The sequence below is a fragment of the Amia ocellicauda genome, chromosome 6 (assembly GCF_036373705.1).
Source record: "Amia ocellicauda isolate fAmiCal2 chromosome 6, fAmiCal2.hap1, whole genome shotgun sequence".
Classification (NCBI taxonomy): Eukaryota; Metazoa; Chordata; class Actinopteri; order Amiiformes; family Amiidae; genus Amia; species Amia ocellicauda.
This window is the reverse complement of record NC_089855.1, coordinates 45,587,462-45,606,489: the sequence shown is the minus strand read 5'-3', so window position 1 is coordinate 45,606,489 and position 19,028 is coordinate 45,587,462. Positions and strand designations below refer to the sequence as shown.

General features: G+C 43.3%; 1 protein-coding gene across 1 annotated transcript; it reads left to right on the top strand.

Moving 5' to 3' along the window:
- The first annotated feature begins 7,230 nt into the window (after positions 1–7,230).
- rangap1b (Ran GTPase activating protein 1b) lies at positions 7,231–18,029 on the top strand. The gene is made up of 16 exons (XM_066707241.1): positions 7,231–7,389; positions 8,236–8,355; positions 13,528–13,655; positions 14,083–14,142; positions 14,305–14,484; positions 14,812–14,946; positions 15,038–15,196; positions 15,308–15,421; positions 15,515–15,614; positions 15,758–15,842; positions 16,038–16,203; positions 16,329–16,445; positions 16,810–16,912; positions 17,044–17,132; positions 17,254–17,375; positions 17,622–18,029. Exons 2-16 carry the CDS (start codon positions 8,244–8,246, stop codon positions 17,701–17,703), a joined length of 1,752 nt encoding a protein of 583 aa, XP_066563338.1. The 5' UTR covers positions 7,231–7,389; positions 8,236–8,243; the 3' UTR covers positions 17,704–18,029.
- Positions 18,030–19,028: the final 999 nt, after the last annotated feature.

The following is a 19,028-nucleotide window of genomic DNA, read 5'->3' as shown; positions in this document are numbered from 1 at the left end:
GACACAATGACTGAAGGGAGGGAATCACGTAGGAGGGGTTGTAAATAGCGATTACAGGGGGGGTGGGGAGGGGTTGGTGAAGAAGATGCTGTACAGACAGGGTGCTGTTTGAGCAGAAGCTGTAAAAATAATTTGTATTAGCAAACAGGAAGTTGGCTGGTATTTGAGACAAAAGAGAAGAGTGAACGTGTAGTTCTACGAGGTTTATTGTTTTGGTGTGGGCTTGGCTGACAAAGTCCATGGTGTGTAGAGACATGAAAATAAATTCTACCTCTTATTTGCCAGATCACCTTGTCGCTTACGTTATTTTTGTTATTTTGTTATAATTATGGGAAGGTAATTAGTGCACTCGAAAAGCTACATTGGTGTTACTAGTGGGATCGAATTCACGCAATTTAAATAAATAAATAAATAAATAATAGATTCGCCAGTAAGAGGAGACGAACGGCTGGGCACTATTCTGAGGAATCAGTATGAGGAGAGCTCTGGATGAACTACGGAGGAGAGAAGTGAAGAGATTGGAAGGTGAAGCCCTTAACACTTTGCTTGATGTTACTGACAATTAACTGTTGGACTATAAGGCTGTCAGTCTAGCCCTTGATTATTGCTTTGGAGGAGCCAAGCCAGCCCTCATCTTGCACCAGCGACTTGCTACTCGTTTCCGCTGTTCTGGGGAACCTCTGGGCCAATTTGCCGCTGATGTGCACTGTCTTGCCCAGCATAGATATGACAGTTTCCCTACTGCGGCAAAGGAGGACTTGGCAACCGAGGCCTTTCTCCAGGGATTCACCCCTGATGCCCTGCACCACCATGTGATTTAAGAGATCAATTATACTGTGTGAATCATTTATCTTTAAAATAATACACAAAATAAAAAGATAGAGAGCATACAAAAACTGAATATAGATATAGATATATATAGATAACTATCAATAACATTCACAATTGTCCTAAATAATAAGAACATAAGAAATTTTACAAACAAGAGGAGGCCATTCGACCCATCGTGCTCGTTTGGTGCCCATTAATAACTAAGTGATCCAAGGAACCTATCCAGTCTATTTTGAAATGTTCTCAAATTTTCAGCCACATCGCTGGGGAGTTTGTTCCAGATTGTAACAACTCTCTGTGTGAAGAAGTGTCTCCTGTTTTCCGTCTTGAATGCCTTGAAGCCCAATTTCCATTTGTATCCCTGGGTGTGTGTGTCCCTGCTGAGACTCATTTGTTTTATTTAATAATAATAATTTAGTCCACAGAACATAAACTGAGGAATGAGATGATCATTAATTTAGGACTAAAGTAAAAGGTTAGTTAAATACCGGTAGTCTTTTAAGGAAATACAAACATGTATGTTGGGTAATGCATGCAACAGAATATATATTGATATCCTGCAGTAGTGACAAAGGATAAATAAAGGCTACATATATTTAAATAAATGATTATATTTACCTTTATATTATTTTCTTGCAGCATGAAATCGACCATGACTCACTGTATCCAGATCACCACTCACTGAAGATGAAAGTGATTTACTTATTATGGCTTTTGCACCGAAACATCAGCTAACTGGGGAGGCTTTCAATGACCTTTCGGAACTCATGTCATGCCACGTGAAAGACTTTCCAAGAAGGTCTCAATACCAAATATGCAAAAAATTGTAATATACAGAATTAGATTCTATGACTCTTCACATTTTCTGTAAAAATGTCAAGTATATACTGTATATATTTAGTATATAATGATACTTCTGATGCATATAGTGAATGTGGTGAAAGGTTGCTAAAGAAGAAAGTAAACATGCTGGTCAGCGGCAGATTTAGGTACAGGCAGCATGGGCAGTGGCCTAGAGCAACATCTTACCGGGGGCAGCATGGGGCACCCTCACAAAAAAAAAATCGGAATGGTGACATTTGCGTGATCGTTTCTATGGCTCATTTGCATGTCACGTCAATGACATCATGTCACCGTGTGGGACTGTGAGTCAATTAACCTTGTCGGAGTGGGCGCCCTGATTCTAGTTTGTGAGCTAGGCAGGCTACTGCCTGGGAAGGCATTCTTAATACTGTGAATATATACAGTACTGTGCAAACATTTTAGGCAGGTGTGAAGAAATGCTGTAAAGTAAGAATGCTTTCAAAAATAGACATGTTAATAGATTAGATTTATCAATTAACTAAATGCAAAGTGAGTGAACAGAAGAAAAATCTACATCAAATCCATATTTGGTGTGACCACCCTTTGCCTTCAAAACAGCATCAATTCTTCTAGGTACACTTGCACACAGTTTTTGAAGGAACTCGGCAGGTAGGTTGGCCCAAACATCTTGGAGAACTAACCACAGTTCTTCTGTGGATTTAGGCAGCCTCAGTTGCTACTCTCTTCATGTAATCCCAGACAGACTCGATGATGTTGAGATCAGGGCTCTGTGGGGGCCATACCATCACTTCCAGGACTCCTTGTTCTTCTTTACGCTGAAGATAGTTCTTAATGACTTTTGCTGTATGTTTGGGGTCGTTGTCATGCTGCAGAATACATTTGGGGCCAATCAGATGCCTCCCTGATGGTATTGCATGATGGATAAGTATCTGCCTGTACTTCTCAGCATTGAGGAGACCATTCATTCTGACCAAATCCCCAACTCCATTTTCAGAAATGCAGCCCCAAGGAACGTGCAAGGAACCTCCACCATGCTTCACTGTTGCCTGCAGACATTAATTCGTGTACCGCTCTCCAGCCCTTCGGTGAACAAACTGCCTTCTGCTACAGCCAAATATTTTGACTCATCAGCCTAGAGCACCTGCTGCCATTTTTCTGCACCCCAGTTCCTGTGTTTTCATGCATAGTTGAGTCACTTTGCCTTGTTGGAGGTATTGCTTTTGGCCTCAAGTCTTCCATGAAAGTCACTTCTGACCAGACTTCTCCGGACAGTAGATGGGTGTACCAGGGTCCCACTGTTTTCTGCCAATTCTGAGCTGATGGCACTGCTGGACATCTTCTGATTGCGATGGGAAGGAAGCATGATGTGTCTTTCATCTGCTGCAGTAAGTTTCCTTGGCCGACCACTGCGTCTACGCTCCTCAGCGTTGCCCGTTTCTTTGTGGTTCTTCAAAAGAGCTTGAACAACACATCTGGAAACCCCTGTCTGCCTTGAAATGTCTGCCTGGGAGAGACCTTGCTGATGCAGTATAACTACCTTGTGTCTTGCCATGGTGTATGACTTTTGACAGTAAACTGTCTTCGGCAACCTCACCTTGTTAGCTGAGTAAGGCTGTTCCTCACCCAGTTTTATTCCTCCTGCACAGCTGTTTATGTTTCAGTTACTGATTGTGTTTCAACCTACATATTGAATTGATGATCATTAGCACCTGTTTGGTATAATTGTTTAATCATACACCTGACTATATGCCTACAAAATCCCTGACTTTGTGCAAGTGTACCTAGAAGAATTGATGCTGTTTTGAAGGCAAAGGGTGGTCACACCAAATATGGATTTGATGTAGATTTTTCTTCTGTTCACTCACTTTGCATTTAGTTAATTGATAAATATAATCTATTAACGTCTATTTTTGAAAGCATTCTTACATTACAGCATTTGTTCCCACCTGCCTAAAACTTTTGCACAGTACTGTAGTTTCACAGACATATTGTTGCATTTTTTTCTGGTTTGTGCAAAATCATTAAGAATAATATGAAACCAGTCTGCACACCACCAAGGTGAACTGGTTTAGTCTTGACTCTTGGTTGACAGTGTTGGGGGATGGGTAATATATTGATGCTCGAGTGCCAAATCAACACAAATGGATAACATAATAATCAGGTTCTCTTCTTTATAAGTGTTATTCTATTTGTGTATTTGTGTGATATAGGATTTGTGCAATTTTGTTTTATTTGTGTGTTTTTTTGTTAGCAATAGTGTAATAGTTATTTTTTATTTGTATTTATATACTACAATTTGTTTCTATTTTACTTTGTTACTTCTTTTTTATATTTATGAGTCATATTTTTGTATAAAATTTATTGGGGGGTTCGTCCAGGGAGCCATACAAGCTAGAACCGCCACTGATGCTGGTCAATTTTTTATCCAGCTACCACTAAAGAAGCAACTGCAAGAATTGCTTGAAAAAGATAGTGTCTTTGATTCAATTGTGAATAATGTTAGCAGCAGTAACAGCGAAATTAGAGATGTAACTTCAGGTAATCTTTACCTAAAAGTTAGAAATTCCCCAAACTTTGGTCACAATGATATTTCACTTCAGTGGAACTGTGATGGTGTTCCAATATTCAACTCATCCCAAAGTTGTTTTTGGCCCATACAGGTGATGGTTAACGAGCTCCCATATAAGACTCGAACCAACAACATTCTTCTGTCATGTCTTTGGTTTGGTCCTGGAAAACCTTGAATGGATACCTATTTAGGTGTTTTTCTAAAAGAGTTAGAAGATCTGCATGTAAATGGCATAAGAATAACAATTCCTGAAGTAGGTCAGAAAACAGTAAGAATTCATACTTTGATTTGTTCTGCTGATTCTGTAGCAAGACCATCTCTAACAAATACAGTACAGTTTAATGGAAAGTTTGGATGTGATTTCTGTCTCCATCCAGGAGAGCATCTTACCAAGGGTAGAGGATTTGCTAGAGTGTACCCAAAATTAGAAAATGACCCCACAATGAGAACACATGAGCGGCATAAATCAGATGCAATTCCTGCTGCTGTGAGTGGAACCCGAGTGAATGGCATTAAAGAGATATCTCCACTGTTATTTTTACCTGAGTTTAACATTTCAAGATCTTTTGTACCTGAATATATGCATTCTGTTCTTCTAGGTGTTGTAAGAATGTTTGTATCACTGTGGTTAAATCTTGGTGCTCCATGGTATCTAGGCAGAAGACTTCCTGAAATTGATACAAGACTTTTCCAAATTTCCCCTCCAAAAGAAATTACTAGAACACCATGCTCTTTAAATGACAGGAGGTTTTAGAAAGCTAGTGAGTGGTGCTCATTTCTTCTTTCATCAAGATATTTAAAGCATTGGTTTTATTTGGTGTATTCAGTCTATAATGTTTTGAAGGACTCAATTTCAAATGAAACACCTCAGAAAGTCAGTAAGGCATTTTGTAAGACAAACAGAATTGTTGTATGGCCAAGTTCATGTAACTTTTAATGTTTAATCTCCTTCTCCACTTGCCCAGAGGTGTTAAGGACTGAAGACCTCTTTGGGCTACATCTGTGTTCCCATATGAAAGCCACAATGGGGTAACAAAAAGTATTTTCCATAGTACACAAAGAATATCACTGCAAGTTTGTGAAACCTATGTAGCATTACAAAAAGTTCATATGAAACCTACTAGTGAAATTTTAAACAAACCAGTGCAAAGGTTATTAAACAGACTCTTTGGAATAATGGAAGTTTCAAGAGCAAAAAAATATGGTGATTGCCTTAGTGTCCTTGATCTTCCACTTCACAGGGAACTTCTAGTTACAGAAAAAAATGCAGTAGAAGAGGTACTAGGTCATCCAGTCATGGTGAAAGTACTTGTTCACAACAGGTTTATTTACAAGCATGTTTTGTGCCAAACAAAAAACTATAAATGCAATGTGAGGTCTAATTGTACAGTGGAATTACAAAATAGTGTGGTTGTTGATGTGTTCTCTCTTCTGCTAGTGAAATGTGCAGATGCTGAATGTGTGACTCACAGTACTTATATTCCTGTACTAATAGTGAAGGGACTGAAAAAAAGTAGACTTAATGCACAGTGGAGAGTTTAATATCACATCAAACTCCCTCTTTGAAATCATTGAGAACATAAGAACTCAGGCTGTGTTGTTGGAGGAGCTGAAAAGAAAATGCAGTCGAAGGTCAATTATTGACAAGATATATGTTAGTTTCATGCCAAATTAAGTAGAAAGAGATTAGAAATTCATTCCAGAAAGCTTTTAAATGATGTATTTGAAAAGATATATGCTGTTTTGTAAAATACTGTAGTTTTCTTAAAGACACTGTCTAACTATCTAACTATGTTAAGTCTCTTTCTCCCCATAACTGTTCTGGGTTGACTGGCCTATTTAATGTATATTCATTTGTTTTAAGTGTTTATAACTGCAATTAATGTATTTATCAATGTAATTGTGCAAGTATATTCAAACAGTATATATATATATATATATATATATATATATATATATATATATATATAGTATATAAAGGTATACATTACATGAATTGCATCCGACTTTAAGTGGAAACCCAAATTGTTGTTTTCTTTTGAATAGTGTGTATACAATATTAGTTATATTTGACTTTGGTATGTGATATTCAGATTTTTATGTGAGTTTCTCAGACAAATCTTTTTAGTGTAGGATTTATAAAAAATGTACATATCTGTATATAATTATATTAATTATATGTATGTAATATTGTGTAGGATAATAAATGTTCATATATTACTGCTGCTTTGTCTTTTAATATTAAGGCTTACTTTTATCTGCAGACTATTAACACTTCTAGTATTTTACAAAGTTTACTCACACAAGGTAAGCTACCAGAACCCAGGGATCTTGGCGCGTTTTGGGGTGGTCAGGGGTGAGGCCAAGGATACACAATGCCAACAGAGGAAATCGGTCGGTATTTGAGAGAAAAGAGAAGAGTGAACGTGTAGTTCTATGCGGTTTATTGTTTTGGTGTGGGCTTGGCTGACAAAGTGTGTGAAAATAAATCCTACCTCTTATTTGCCAGATCACTATATATATATATATATATATAATACTCCTAACATAAATACTGCTACTTCTAATACTACAATCACTGATACTGCCCTGCATACTACTGTGAAATTAATACATATTCAGCAATACATGTTTAATCATATATTTACAAATGCTATATATTTAATATGCAAATCATAGATTGAGTTACTTTTGATTCTTCATTTTCTTCTCCTTCTTGTAATTTTTATTATTAATGCATTTAATAGACATTTTATTTTGGGAACAACTACCACTACATGGAGACAGCAGAACCATATCAGTAAAGTGGTGCAAATACAGTATATGTGATATAGAGTAAATCCAGAAATTAAAAACCCGAATCACATGTCCATCTCACCGCCCGTGTCGCGTCTCTCTCGCCGACGGAACTCTGGGAAATGTAGTTGCGCGACGCAGCCTCGCCGCCCCCGCGAGCCGCCACGGACAGCATCTCCCGTCAGCCCCCGGGGCAGCCCGCCCGAGCCGGGTTCAAAACAGTTCAACGCCATTACAGAGCGCAGCGAGCGGGAGGCGGCGTGACAGGCGGGTAGAGGCAGCGACACTCAGACAGACAGGGAAGCGGGTTTGAGCAGAATAAAATCTAAGCGATCAGCACCGTATCCATCTCCGGTCTGCTCTCCGAGGTAACCAGGCGGCTCCGTCTAGACCATAACGGGTTGCACTAAGTCCCGCGGTAGCGCTAACTTTGTAATGCGGATGGGTTGAGCTATTTAAACCCTGTGTGTTACTGCGCCTCAGTGCTGTGTATCCGCCGGTGCGGGAGACGGCGTGGTGCATTGTTCAGCCCACAGCAGCCGAGGTACCGAGGGGATCTTGTCTTAAACCGACTTAACCGGTGCTGTCGTCTAGATGTCCCGTCTCTTATATTATTCACCGTATAGACAGAAGACACATCGAATGCCTGTGGAGTCCGGATTGCCGCACGCGTGTGTGAGAGAGTGTTTCCGTAAAGTGCCGGTGTCGTAGTTCCCTGTAGAAGTGTAATCGCTGTGTATATATGCGGCTCGGATTAGATTTCAATATACATAAATCAATTAACACATGGATGAATAGAAGTATTTATTTATTTACTTCCTGTATGTGTGTAAAGTGGTGCTCGTAGTTTAAAACAAACTGCGCCATTCTTGTATTGCCAGTTAGCTGCCTGGTGAGACGCTTCAATGGCTGTCTCTCCTTACGCTTGTGCTCGTTGGGTCGGCAGTGTACCTTTTACCACTAAGCGCCTGGGTTGTGCTTATGTAAGATCGGCTAATTGGGTACGCACAGGGTAGAGGTGCTGTGGATGGGAACACCTACCCCAGCAAAACAGAGCACCCTCTAACTCACCATCACAGTTCTGTGTCTAGTGTGGTTTTAGGTTCTGGGGGTCCTAAGTGATCCAGGGGGTTAACCTACAACTGTCACCAACTGGACTGGACTGTGGTGCAGTGTTGTGTGTGTTGTGACAGTGTGTGATGCTGTGGTTGCAGGTGACACGATGGCATCAGAGGAAGTAGCCCAACTGGCCGAGTCTCTGGCCAAGACGCAGGTGGAGGAGGGAGAGCTCAGCTTCAAGGGCAGAGGGATGAAACTGGACAATGCACAAGCTGGTGAGCACACCGACATTACGCGCACACACCCTGACACTGACACTCATACATTGACGCACTTGCACTGACACACACACAATCGCAATGACACCCTGTAACTCACTCACTCATTCACACACACACAATCGCAATGACACCCTGTCACTCACTCAAACACACACACACACACTGACATAGGCCCTGTTCAAACTTGAGGTTAAGGATGGCCTGAAAAGTTAGACCAGCTTTTTTGAGGAGGCCTAAAGAACTAAATTCCATCTCGGGCCGACCCCAAACCACTGCCCTATAGAGTGGAGTGCCAGACAGAGATAGGCTGGCATTGCTAAGCACGCCTGTGTACAGTGACTCAAAGGCTTAGCTTACACTTCACAGAACAAACAGTATTTTCTCTCAATTGTTTTAATTTCACTTTGTCGTATCTATCATGCCCTCAAATGTCCTGATGTATTTCTCTAGCTCACATCTTCATGGGAAAGTGTAGGTTAATAATGAGTCATAATGAAAACAGTTCAAACTACTCTATGTTCAATGAAAATAAAGTGCATAGCTGGGAAACTTTCTAATTATTTATTCTGGAATTTACTCTGGAATAGTTAGGAAACTTGTCAAATTTGCAGATGATACTAAAATAGGTGGCTCAGCAGATACAATCTCAGCAGCACAGGCTATTCAAAGGGACTTAGATAATATTCAGTTGTGGGCCGACACCTGGCAGATGAAATTCAATGTGGACAAGTGCAAGGTAATACATGCAGGTAATACAAATGTCCACTATAATTACACTATGGGATGAATAGAACTAGATGAAGTAACGCATGAGAAAGACCTAGGAGTCTATGTGAACTCCTCACTCTCCCCATCCAAACAATGTGGGGATGCAATAAAAAAGGCAAACACAATGCTAGGGTATATTGTCAAAAGTGTAGAATTGAGAACAAGGGCAGTGATGTTCAGACTGTACAATGCACTAGTTAGACCTCATCTGGATACTGTGGACAGTTCTGGGCTCCACACCTCAAGAAAGATATCGCTGCTCTAGAGGCAGTTCAGAGTCTTCAAAATCATGAAGGTCATTGACCACATCAAACCAGAGGAGCTTTTCCAGATCAGCAGGGACACACGCACCCGGGGACACAAATGGAAATTGGGCTTCAAGGCATTTAAGATGGAAAACAGGAGACGCTTCTTCACACAGAGAGTCGTCACAATCTGGAACAAACTCCCCAGCGATGTGGTTGAAGCTGAAAATTTGGGAACATTTAAAAATAGACTGGATAGGATCCTTGGATCACTGTTATTAATGGACACCAAACTATGGCACGATGGGTCGAATGGCCTCCTCCTCTTGTTTGTAAACTTTCTTATGTTCTTGTGTAGTGGACAACACTATGCATTATCAGGTTTAAAATGCATTGTGAAATTGTGAACAGCACCACACAACTTTATGCACTATTAGAAATTATGCAATAAAATGATATGCATTTAACTGAATCATATTTCCATTAAACACAATGCATTTTACAATGGGATCAGCTGTTTGCTTTGTAGTCCGATTTGCAATTATAAGTTCACTGTAGTACAATTCAAAATGTCAGCCTTAAGAGGTGGTAACTGGGACGATGCAGAAATGTAGGCAGTGTTTACAATTTGGATGGAAAATAGTAAAAATAGAAAAGGATGGAAGTATACGGACGCGCTGTCTATATGGGTATAAGGGCGCAGCTTCTTTTGATGGGTATCAATTGTTCACCCGAAGTTCAAATGGGAGACCAATGCTAAGATCTTTAAAAAGAGTTGTGTTTCTGAGTGGAAGCTCGGATACAATACTGAGCAGCAGAGTAGAGATAAGCCCATCATGAGACATGTGTAGCAGATGCGGGTCAGAGCTCCCCGCCTGGGATTCGAACCGCGCACCACCGGCGCCCCTCCAAGCGCTCTGCGCCACAGCAGCTCCAATGCAGTACAGTGTTAAGCTCTCTACGCTAAAAGGCCGGGCCTCCTACCACGGGAGGCTTAACACTGTACTACTTTTTACTGAGGGGTTATGTCACTTGGTAACGAGCTCATTATACACTGATAAGGCCCGTTACACATGCATAGAACCAGCCTGGAAAATAGCACCCAAGACCCTGACACTTTGGATGTACTAATTATATATATATATATATATATATATAATGTATTAGAAGTGATTAGGTAAACATTAATAAGCTGTGATCTAAATCAATAGCATACACTTATAAGCAGACCTAATGTCATGTGCAATTGGTTTGTTTGAGCAGATCATTGTTTTCATCCCAGGCATGCATTTCACTGTAACATTAGGCCTTCTTTTCAGCTACAGTGCATCCGGATAGTATTCACAGCGCTTCACTTTTTCCACATTTTGTTATGTTACAGCCTTATTCCAAAATGGATTAAATTCATTATTTTCCTCAAAATTCTACAAATAATACCCCATAATGACAACGTGAAAGACGTTTGTTTGAAATCTTTGCAAATTTATTAAAAATAAAAAACAAAAAAAGCACATGACATGTACGTAAGTATTCACAGCCTTTGCCATGACACTCAAAATTGAGCTCAGGTGCATCCTGTTTCCACTGATCATCCTTGATGTTTCTACAACTTGATTGGAGTCCACCTGTGGTAAATTCAGTTGATTGGACATGATTTGGAAAGGCACACACCTGTCTATATAAGGTCCCACAGTTAACAGTGTATGTCAGAGCACAAACCAAGCCATGAAGTCCAAGGAATTGTCTGTAGACCTCTGAGACAGGATTGTATCGAGATGTGGGGAAGGGTACAGAAAAAATTCTGCAGCATTGAAGGTCCCAATGAGCACAGTGACCTTCATCATCCGTAAATGGAAGAAGTTTGGAACCACCAGGACTCTTCCTAGAGCTGGCCGCCCGGCCAAACTGAGTGATCGGGGGAGAAGGGCCTTAGTCAGGGAGGTGACCAAGAACCTGATGGTCACTCTGACAGAGCTCCAGCGTGTCTGTGGAGAGAGGAGAACCTTCCAGAAGAACAACCATCTCTGCAGCACTCCATCAATCAGGCCTGTATGGTAGAGTGGCCAGACGGAAGCCACTCCTCAGTAAAGGCACATGACGGCACGCCTAAGGTTTGCCAAAAGGCACCTGAATGACTCGCAGACCATGAGAAACAAAATTCTCTGGTCTGATGAAACAAAGATTGAACTCATGTCTGGAGGAAACCAGGCACCGCTCATCACCTGGTCAATACCATCCCTGCAGTGAAGCTTGGTGGTGGCAGCATCATGCTGTGGGGATGTTTTTCAGTGGCAGGAACTGGGAGACTAGTCAGGATCGAGGGAAAGATGTACAGAGACATCCTTGATGAAAACCTGCTCCAGAGCGCTCTGGACCTCAGACTGGGGCAAAGGTTCATCTTCCAACAGGACAACGACCCTAAGCACACAGCCAGGATAACAAAGGAGTGGCTACAGCACAACTCTGTGAATGTCCTTGAGTGGCCCAGCCAGAGCCCAGACTTGAACCCGATTTGAGAGGTCCTGCAAAGAAGAATGGGAGAAACTGCCCAAAAATAGGTGTGCCAAGCTTGTAACATCATCCTCAAAAAGACTTGAGGCTGTAATTGGTGCTAAAGGTGCTTCAACTTAGGCTGTGAATACTTATGTACATGTGCTTTTTTTTGTTTTTTATTTTTAATAAATTTGCAAAGATTTCAAACAAACGTCTTTCACATTGCCATTATGGTGTATTGTTTGTAGAATTTTGAGGAAAATAATGAATTTAATTCATTGTGGAATAAGGCTGTAACATAACAAAATGGAAAAAGTGAAGCGCTGTGAATACTTTCTGGATGCACTGTATGTATGTGAACACGACTTATGCCTCCTAAAACCTCAGCTGTGAAGAGGGTCAGAAAAAAGATGGACTAAATTTGAGTCAGTATGAATTGGGTCAGAGCAGGGTTCCTACAGGTTATGGTAATTTTGGAAAAGTAATGGAATTTGCAAGTCACAATTTCCAGGCCTGGAAATGTCATGGAAAATTAAAATATGTTAAACGTCTTGTATACAATAATTTGAGCATCACTTTCTGACAGTATCATGTTATTTTGCTTTCGTCGGCCGGGTCCTAAAGTCATCCGACTTTCAACTGTTGCCAAGTGATGAATGTTGCATAAGCGTACTCTTTCCAGTTCCAAAGTGCAACACTACTCTACTCTGAATGGCTGGAGAAGGATATGAACAGGAGTCACGCAAAGTGTAAACTGCGATAAGAGTTTTGACATTTCTAATAGAACCTGCCTTGAGCCATCATTAGAACAGGAAAAAATACAACAAATTATTACTGCAGTTGCTGACAGCACAGCACAAAGGTTTCTGATTTTTTTCAGATTATCTTTAGCTCCGATGGCTAGTTCGATGACATCAGTAGTTAGTGATGTAAAACAAAAGACTTTGCCTTATTTTTGTTACAAGGAATTATGTTTTGACCTAAGGTTGCTGGGCTCTCAAAGTTATCACTATTCTCACTATTCCTACAGATCATGTGAAAATGATGTGGTGAGAGAATGTGCAGACTTGTGCACTTTCGACTTAGCGCCACATTGTCTTGAATTGATTTGAATTACAGACTCATCAAAACATAGAAAGGCTGTGTGTGGATGAAAGCTTAAATAAGCATCTTCAGTCTAAACCGTTATATTTGGGACAGCTGTGAAGTAAGAACAAGAGACTAGTTGAAAAAAAAAAAAAATGCATTGTTACTTGTGCTAACTTGTTTTTTAATTATTTCTTTTAAGTTGCATTGCTTCCAATAAACTATAATTTTACATAAAATATTAACATTTAGCACAGCTGTTTTAATTTCTAACAGTGGCAAAAGTAAAAACATAAATTAATTTTAGTTTTGTCAGTTCACTGCTCCTTGATAGTTTACAATTTAGCTATATGCGTTTAACACTTAATGTCAGTCAAATGTCATTTATCGCTTACTCAATAAATACATACCTGTCATTTACGTATAGATCTTTTTAACATGTTTGTGTGTGTATATGTATGTATGTATGTATATATGTATGTACCTGGTAACACATTCCTACCAAACACTGATTGTTTCACACCTGTAGCACTCCCTTTGACTCAGTGCATCTCTACCTCTCTCTCTGTCTCAGCGGAGGAGCTGGTGAAGGAAATCGAGCAGTTCCCAGGACTACAGGCCCTGAGACTCGAGGGCAATACTGTGGGGGTGGAGGCAGCCCAGGCCATTGCCAAGGCACTGGAGAAAAAGAGTGAACTGCAGGTACAGAACCATCCCCATCTCCCCTTCATTTCAACTACTGCTCTGTTTTCACTCACCATGCCAGAGATGCTCCCCCTTACCATCTGTAGCTTTGATTTTTACCATCTGATATGTTAAAGTAAATGTGATCGGAAACTAAAAATAAGATAAAGATCTTAAATGTGTTGATTGCGTAAGTATTCAGACCCGTCAATTCAATATCTGGTTGAAGCACCTTCTCCTGGCATGTTAGTCAAAATTAATTCCTACTTAAAGGTCCTGTCCTTATTTGACCAGCAGCCAACCCCCTCTAACCCTCTGATCACACACCCCCGGTCTTGCCTTTCACCGCCCATGTTCAGGTTTGCCAGCTCGCCCATCGCTCACCCCAGATCACAGTGTATATTAATCTCTCGCCCTGTGCTTCTCCTCTCCCTCCCGCCCACAGAGATGCTACTGGAGTGACATGTTCACAGGCCGCCTGCGCTCCGAGATCCCCCCCGCCCTGGTGAGTCACTGCTGCCCCCTGCTGGACCGTGTCTCGGCACTATTTTACTGCACTGTTTTACACTGTATTGTACTGTATTTTATTGTATTGCACTGTACGGTGCTGTGTGGTGGGCTGGCTGGCATGTGCCGTGTGACTGACTGGTACCCCTCTCCAACGAAGACATCTCTGGGTTCGGCGCTGATGTTGGCGGGGGCCCGTCTGACCGAGCTGGACCTGAGTGACAATGCCTTTGGGCCGGACGGGGTCAGGGGCATCGACTCGCTGCTCCGAAGCGCTGCCTGCTTCTCGCTGCGGGATCTGCGCCTCAACAACTGCGGCATGGGCATCGGCGGGGGCAAGGTGTGTACTGGGCAGGGAATAAGAGCAGACGCAGACACAGAGGATCTCTTAGGGTGCTGTTGTGTGTGTCTGGGTGCCGGTGTGTTATTGACTGTGTGATTGTGTGTGTCTGGGTGCGTGCGTGAGTCTGGGTGCCTGTGTGTGTGTGTGTGTGTGTGATTGTGTGAGTCTGGGTGCCGGTGTGTGATTGTGTGTGTCTGGGTGCCGGTGTGTGATTGGCTGTGTGTGTGTGTGTGTGTGTGTGTGTGTGTGTCTAGGTGCCGGTGTGTGTGATTGGCTGTGTATGTGTCTGGGTGCCGGTGTGTGATAGGCTGTGTGTTCCCGCAGATCCTGGCCGCAGCTCTGACCGAGTGCCACCGGCTGTCTAGTGCGCAGGGCACCCCCCTCAGGCTGAAGGTGTTCATTGCCGGCAGGAACCGCCTGGAGAACGACGGAGCCACCGCCCTCGCACATGCATTCAAGGTTCGCTCTCACGGACACACCAACACTTGAGACTCTCACGGACACACTGACTGAGTGAATGATTGACAGTCTGATTAACTCTCTCTCCCAGTTGATTGGCAGTCTGGAGGAGGTGCACATGCCCCAGAACGGAATCAATCACCCAGGAGTGACAGCGCTGGCCATCGCCCTGCAGCACAACCCCCAGCTCAGAGTGCTCAATCTGAATGACAACACCTTCACCAAGAGAGGGGCCATCGCCATGGCAACGGTACACACACACACACCAAACACCTTCACGTAGAGAAGGGCCATCACCATGGCAACAGAACACCTTCACCGAGAGAGGAACCCATGTTCATCTCTCTCTCTCTCCTCTCAGGCCCTGAAGGAGCTGCGCAGTGTGCAGGTGATCAATTTCGGTGACTGCCTGGTGCGCTCGGAGGGAGCCCTCGCCATCGCCGAGGCGCTGAGGGAGGGGCTGCCCATTCTCAAGGTAATGGTGTGTCTCTGTCTGCCTGTCTGAGTGTGTGTCCATCCACACAGTTGGCATGGTCTGACTCAGGACCACATTCCCTCTCCCTCCCAGGAGCTGAACCTGTCGTTCGGGGAGATCACAGAAGAGGCAGCGCTGGAAGTTGCCCAGGCTGTTGAGCACAAGGACCAGCTGGAGAAACTGGATCTAAATGGTACTTATATAGGCATGGCGGTCTGTTTTAAATGTGTTGATGGAGGGGAAGTTATAGCCGTAGCATATGTGTGTGTGTGTATAGCAATCTTAACGCTGTGTGTGGGTATATAGCAATCTAACAGTGTGTGTGTGTTTGTGCAGGTAACTGTATCGGGGAGGATGGCTGCAAGGCTCTAAAGGAGGTCATGGACTCTATGAAGATGGGAGATCTACTGGGGTCTCTGAGGTAAACATGTCTCTGTCTGGCGCTCTGTTTAGTTTGATGTACATCTTGTCAGTCTGTATCTGTGTCTGTGTGCCAGCGTCTGTCTCGGGACCTGTGTATCAGTGTGCGGCTGTATCTTTATCGGTCTGTCCACATCTGTGTGTCGGTGCCTGTGTGCTTCTGTGACGTTTGCCGTCCCTCTACTTCCCCTTGCAGTGACGACGAAGGAGAGCCGGAAGATGACGAGGATGAGGAAGAGGGGGAAGATGAAGAGGAGGAGGACGAGGAGGAGGAGGAGGAAGATGAGAATGAGGCAGAGGAAGATGAGGAGGAGGGGCAGGAGAGAAAAGAAGGCAGCAGTGCAGTCAAACTCCAGAGCACGGTACACTTACTGTCACTCGCCTTCCTCAAAATCAGGGGTCACTGTAGTGCTCTCTCTCTCTCTCTCTCTCTCTCTCTCATATCATAATAACTGATTGACTGATGATTTCTCTCTCCCCACTGTAGGTGTCCACTCCAGTGTCATCCCCTCATCCCCCAGACATCTCCACCTTCCTCTCCTTCCCCTCTCCAGACAAGCTGCTCAAACTGGGGGCCAAGCGGACCCTGCTCCTCCAGCAGCAGGTACAACCTAATACAGTGCAGAGTCACACATGGGCACACTCTCACTTTCTCGCACACACATCCAACAGACACACTCTGACACACAGCAGGCACAACCTAATACAGCACACACAGTCCATCAGATACAACTCTCATACAGTCCACACTGTTGCACACTCAGTGTTGTGCGCTCACTCGCACGATCAGTCACTCACACTGTCGCTCACTCTCACACTCGCACGCTCACTTGCGTAGTCGCACGGTCCCTTGCACAGTCACATACTCAATTGTTCACTACCACTCAGTACACTCTGCTGTAGAACACACACACACATAAAATGTGATTAATTAATTTGTGTGTTTTGCCTGTCTCTCTCCTCTCCAGGTGGATGTGTCAGATCCCAGTAAGACAGCGGAGGTGTTTCTGAAGATCGCCTCTGTGTATAAGGAGGAGCCAGAGGTGCAGAAAGCTGTGCTGGAGAGCATCGGTAAGACTGTGTGCGTGTCTCTGTCTCTCATTTGTCTGTCTTTCTGTTTCTGTGTGCGTCTGATGACTGTGTCCTTTTCTCTCTCCTCTCTCCCTCTCTCTCTCTCTCTCTCTCTCTCTCTCTCTCTGTAGACGCATTGCTCAGTAAAGCGTTCTCCTGCCCCTCCTTCCAGAGCTTCAGCTTCATCTCCAGCCTGCTGGTCCTGCTGGGGCTGCTCAAGGTACCCCTGAGCCAAGGGTGGGGTAGAGAGGAGGGAGGGAAAGAATACATAACATACCTGATACACTGTGGAGTTGTGCGTTAATCCTCTCCCTGTAATTCTTCCCCCACCCTGCCGCCAGAGTGAGGAGAAGGTGAAGTCTGTGCGACTCGTCCCGGGACACCTGCAGGCCCTGGAGCACGCGGTCAGACAGGATTACTTCCCCAAGGAGCACCTTCCCGTGCTGCATGCCTTTGTGTCCCGGTAAGACTCGCAGGCACACTTCCTATCAAACTGATTGGCTAGCCCTGAGAGTATGAGTATGAGAATGAGATGGAGAGAGTGTGACAGAGACTGAGAAGGAGGGAAAGAATGAATAAGGGCAGAGGAGTGGTGGGGACATAGAGGGAGAGATTGAAAAATTAGGCCATGTGTAAATAACTGTAGAGCCCTGACTGACTACTGTGTCCTGGGTCACCTCACCTCACTGTGTCCGTGTTTCCGTTACAGACCGTCCAAAGTGATGGAGTCCTGCCCAACATTCAGCCACAACCTGAAAACCACGCTGGAGAGAGTCCAGCTCAGCACTTAGCTCTGCCCGGAGAGAGGGAGGGCACGGCGGACAGACAGACAGAGGGACGGACGGACTGACAGACAGACACTCGATTGTACACTCCTCAACATGCTGGACTCACTGTACTGTAAAAGGACAAGCCTGGGGAATTGAACCAAAAGGCACCCCACCCTCTACAGTAAACGGCAGGGGTCGAAGGTCACGTAGAGTGAGCTGGAGTTGGGCGAGCAAGCAGACAAAACTGGGGTGTTCATGTCTTTTTGCTTTTTGTTTTTCCTCCCTCTTTCTCTCATCTTTATTTTTTTATAACATCTAAAAAAATAATAAAAAAATATTTAAAAAGGGACATTTTAAGAGTAAACATTTAAGAGTAAAATAACATTTTAGAAAACAGGTGAGTGTCTGGTAAATTTAAATCAAGGGAAGTCCCCAGCCCTGGTCCTGCAGAGAGGGCTGTAGCCCCTGCTGTACGGGACTGGACTGTTTCTCTCCAGGACCAGGGCTGGAGACCCTGCTCTGAAGTACTGTACTGTAACTCCATGCTTTAATTCTGCCCTTTCTGAAGAACCAGGGCTGAGGGCTGTAGGGATCGATTAACTAAAGAAGCATGTCGTTCAAAACTCAGGGTGTTACAAAAACAATAATAAATATAATACAGAAACACTGTCCCTTCAGGAACCTATCGTGGTAATAAAACCTCAAGCAATGAAAACCCACGGCCCACAGTTTTCAGGCCTGGTCTGTGGCTGGTTCATGTCCCAGCCCGGCTCTTGGTTGCTGGATGGAACCCTTGACCGAAGACATGAATTGGCCAATCGGAGCTTTTCTAACATATCGGTCGGGGGAAACGTGGCACTTGAATTGTGTGTCGTGGGCAAGCAAAACTATTTAAAAAGTCAAAAGTATGGTTTTAATTTTGATGCACCTTGGAGCCTAACGAGAGGAATTGTAGTTGTAGCAATGGGGTGCAGTGGGGTCCCCGAATTGCCATTATCATGTATTTTTAATAGGTGGTAGATGAAATATAATCCTTATTTGTCATATGCCAAAACCACCCCCTCTCCTTTTTTTGCTATAGTTAAGATGCATAGGAAATGTTTTTTAAATGTACATTAGTCATTATACTCCCATATTGCTCTGATATGTTCCAAATGTGTCAAGGTTAACTTCTAGCCTAGAAGTGGGAAATGGGAAATAAAATGGAGGGTAACACACTGAAACGTTTTAAATCGATCCCTTGCAAATATTCAGACATGAACCAGGGAGCCAAGATTTATCCAATTTTGAAGGATCATATATAATTTTCCTCTGGTTAAAAATACATGGCATTCCCATGAGGATGA

Excerpts from the sequence above, each read along its gene's own strand:
- rangap1b (XM_066707241.1), top strand. The coding sequence starts at position 8,244 with ATGGCATCAGAGGAAGTAGCCCAACTGGCCGAGTCTCTGGCCAAGACG. Across the intron at positions 15,422-15,514 it reads AGGGGCTGCCCATTCTCAAG|GAGCTGAACCTGTCGTTCGG; the intron begins GTAATGGTGTGT and ends TCTCCCTCCCAG. Across the intron at positions 16,446-16,809 it reads CCCTGCTCCTCCAGCAGCAG|GTGGATGTGTCAGATCCCAG; the intron begins GTACAACCTAAT and ends TCTCCTCTCCAG.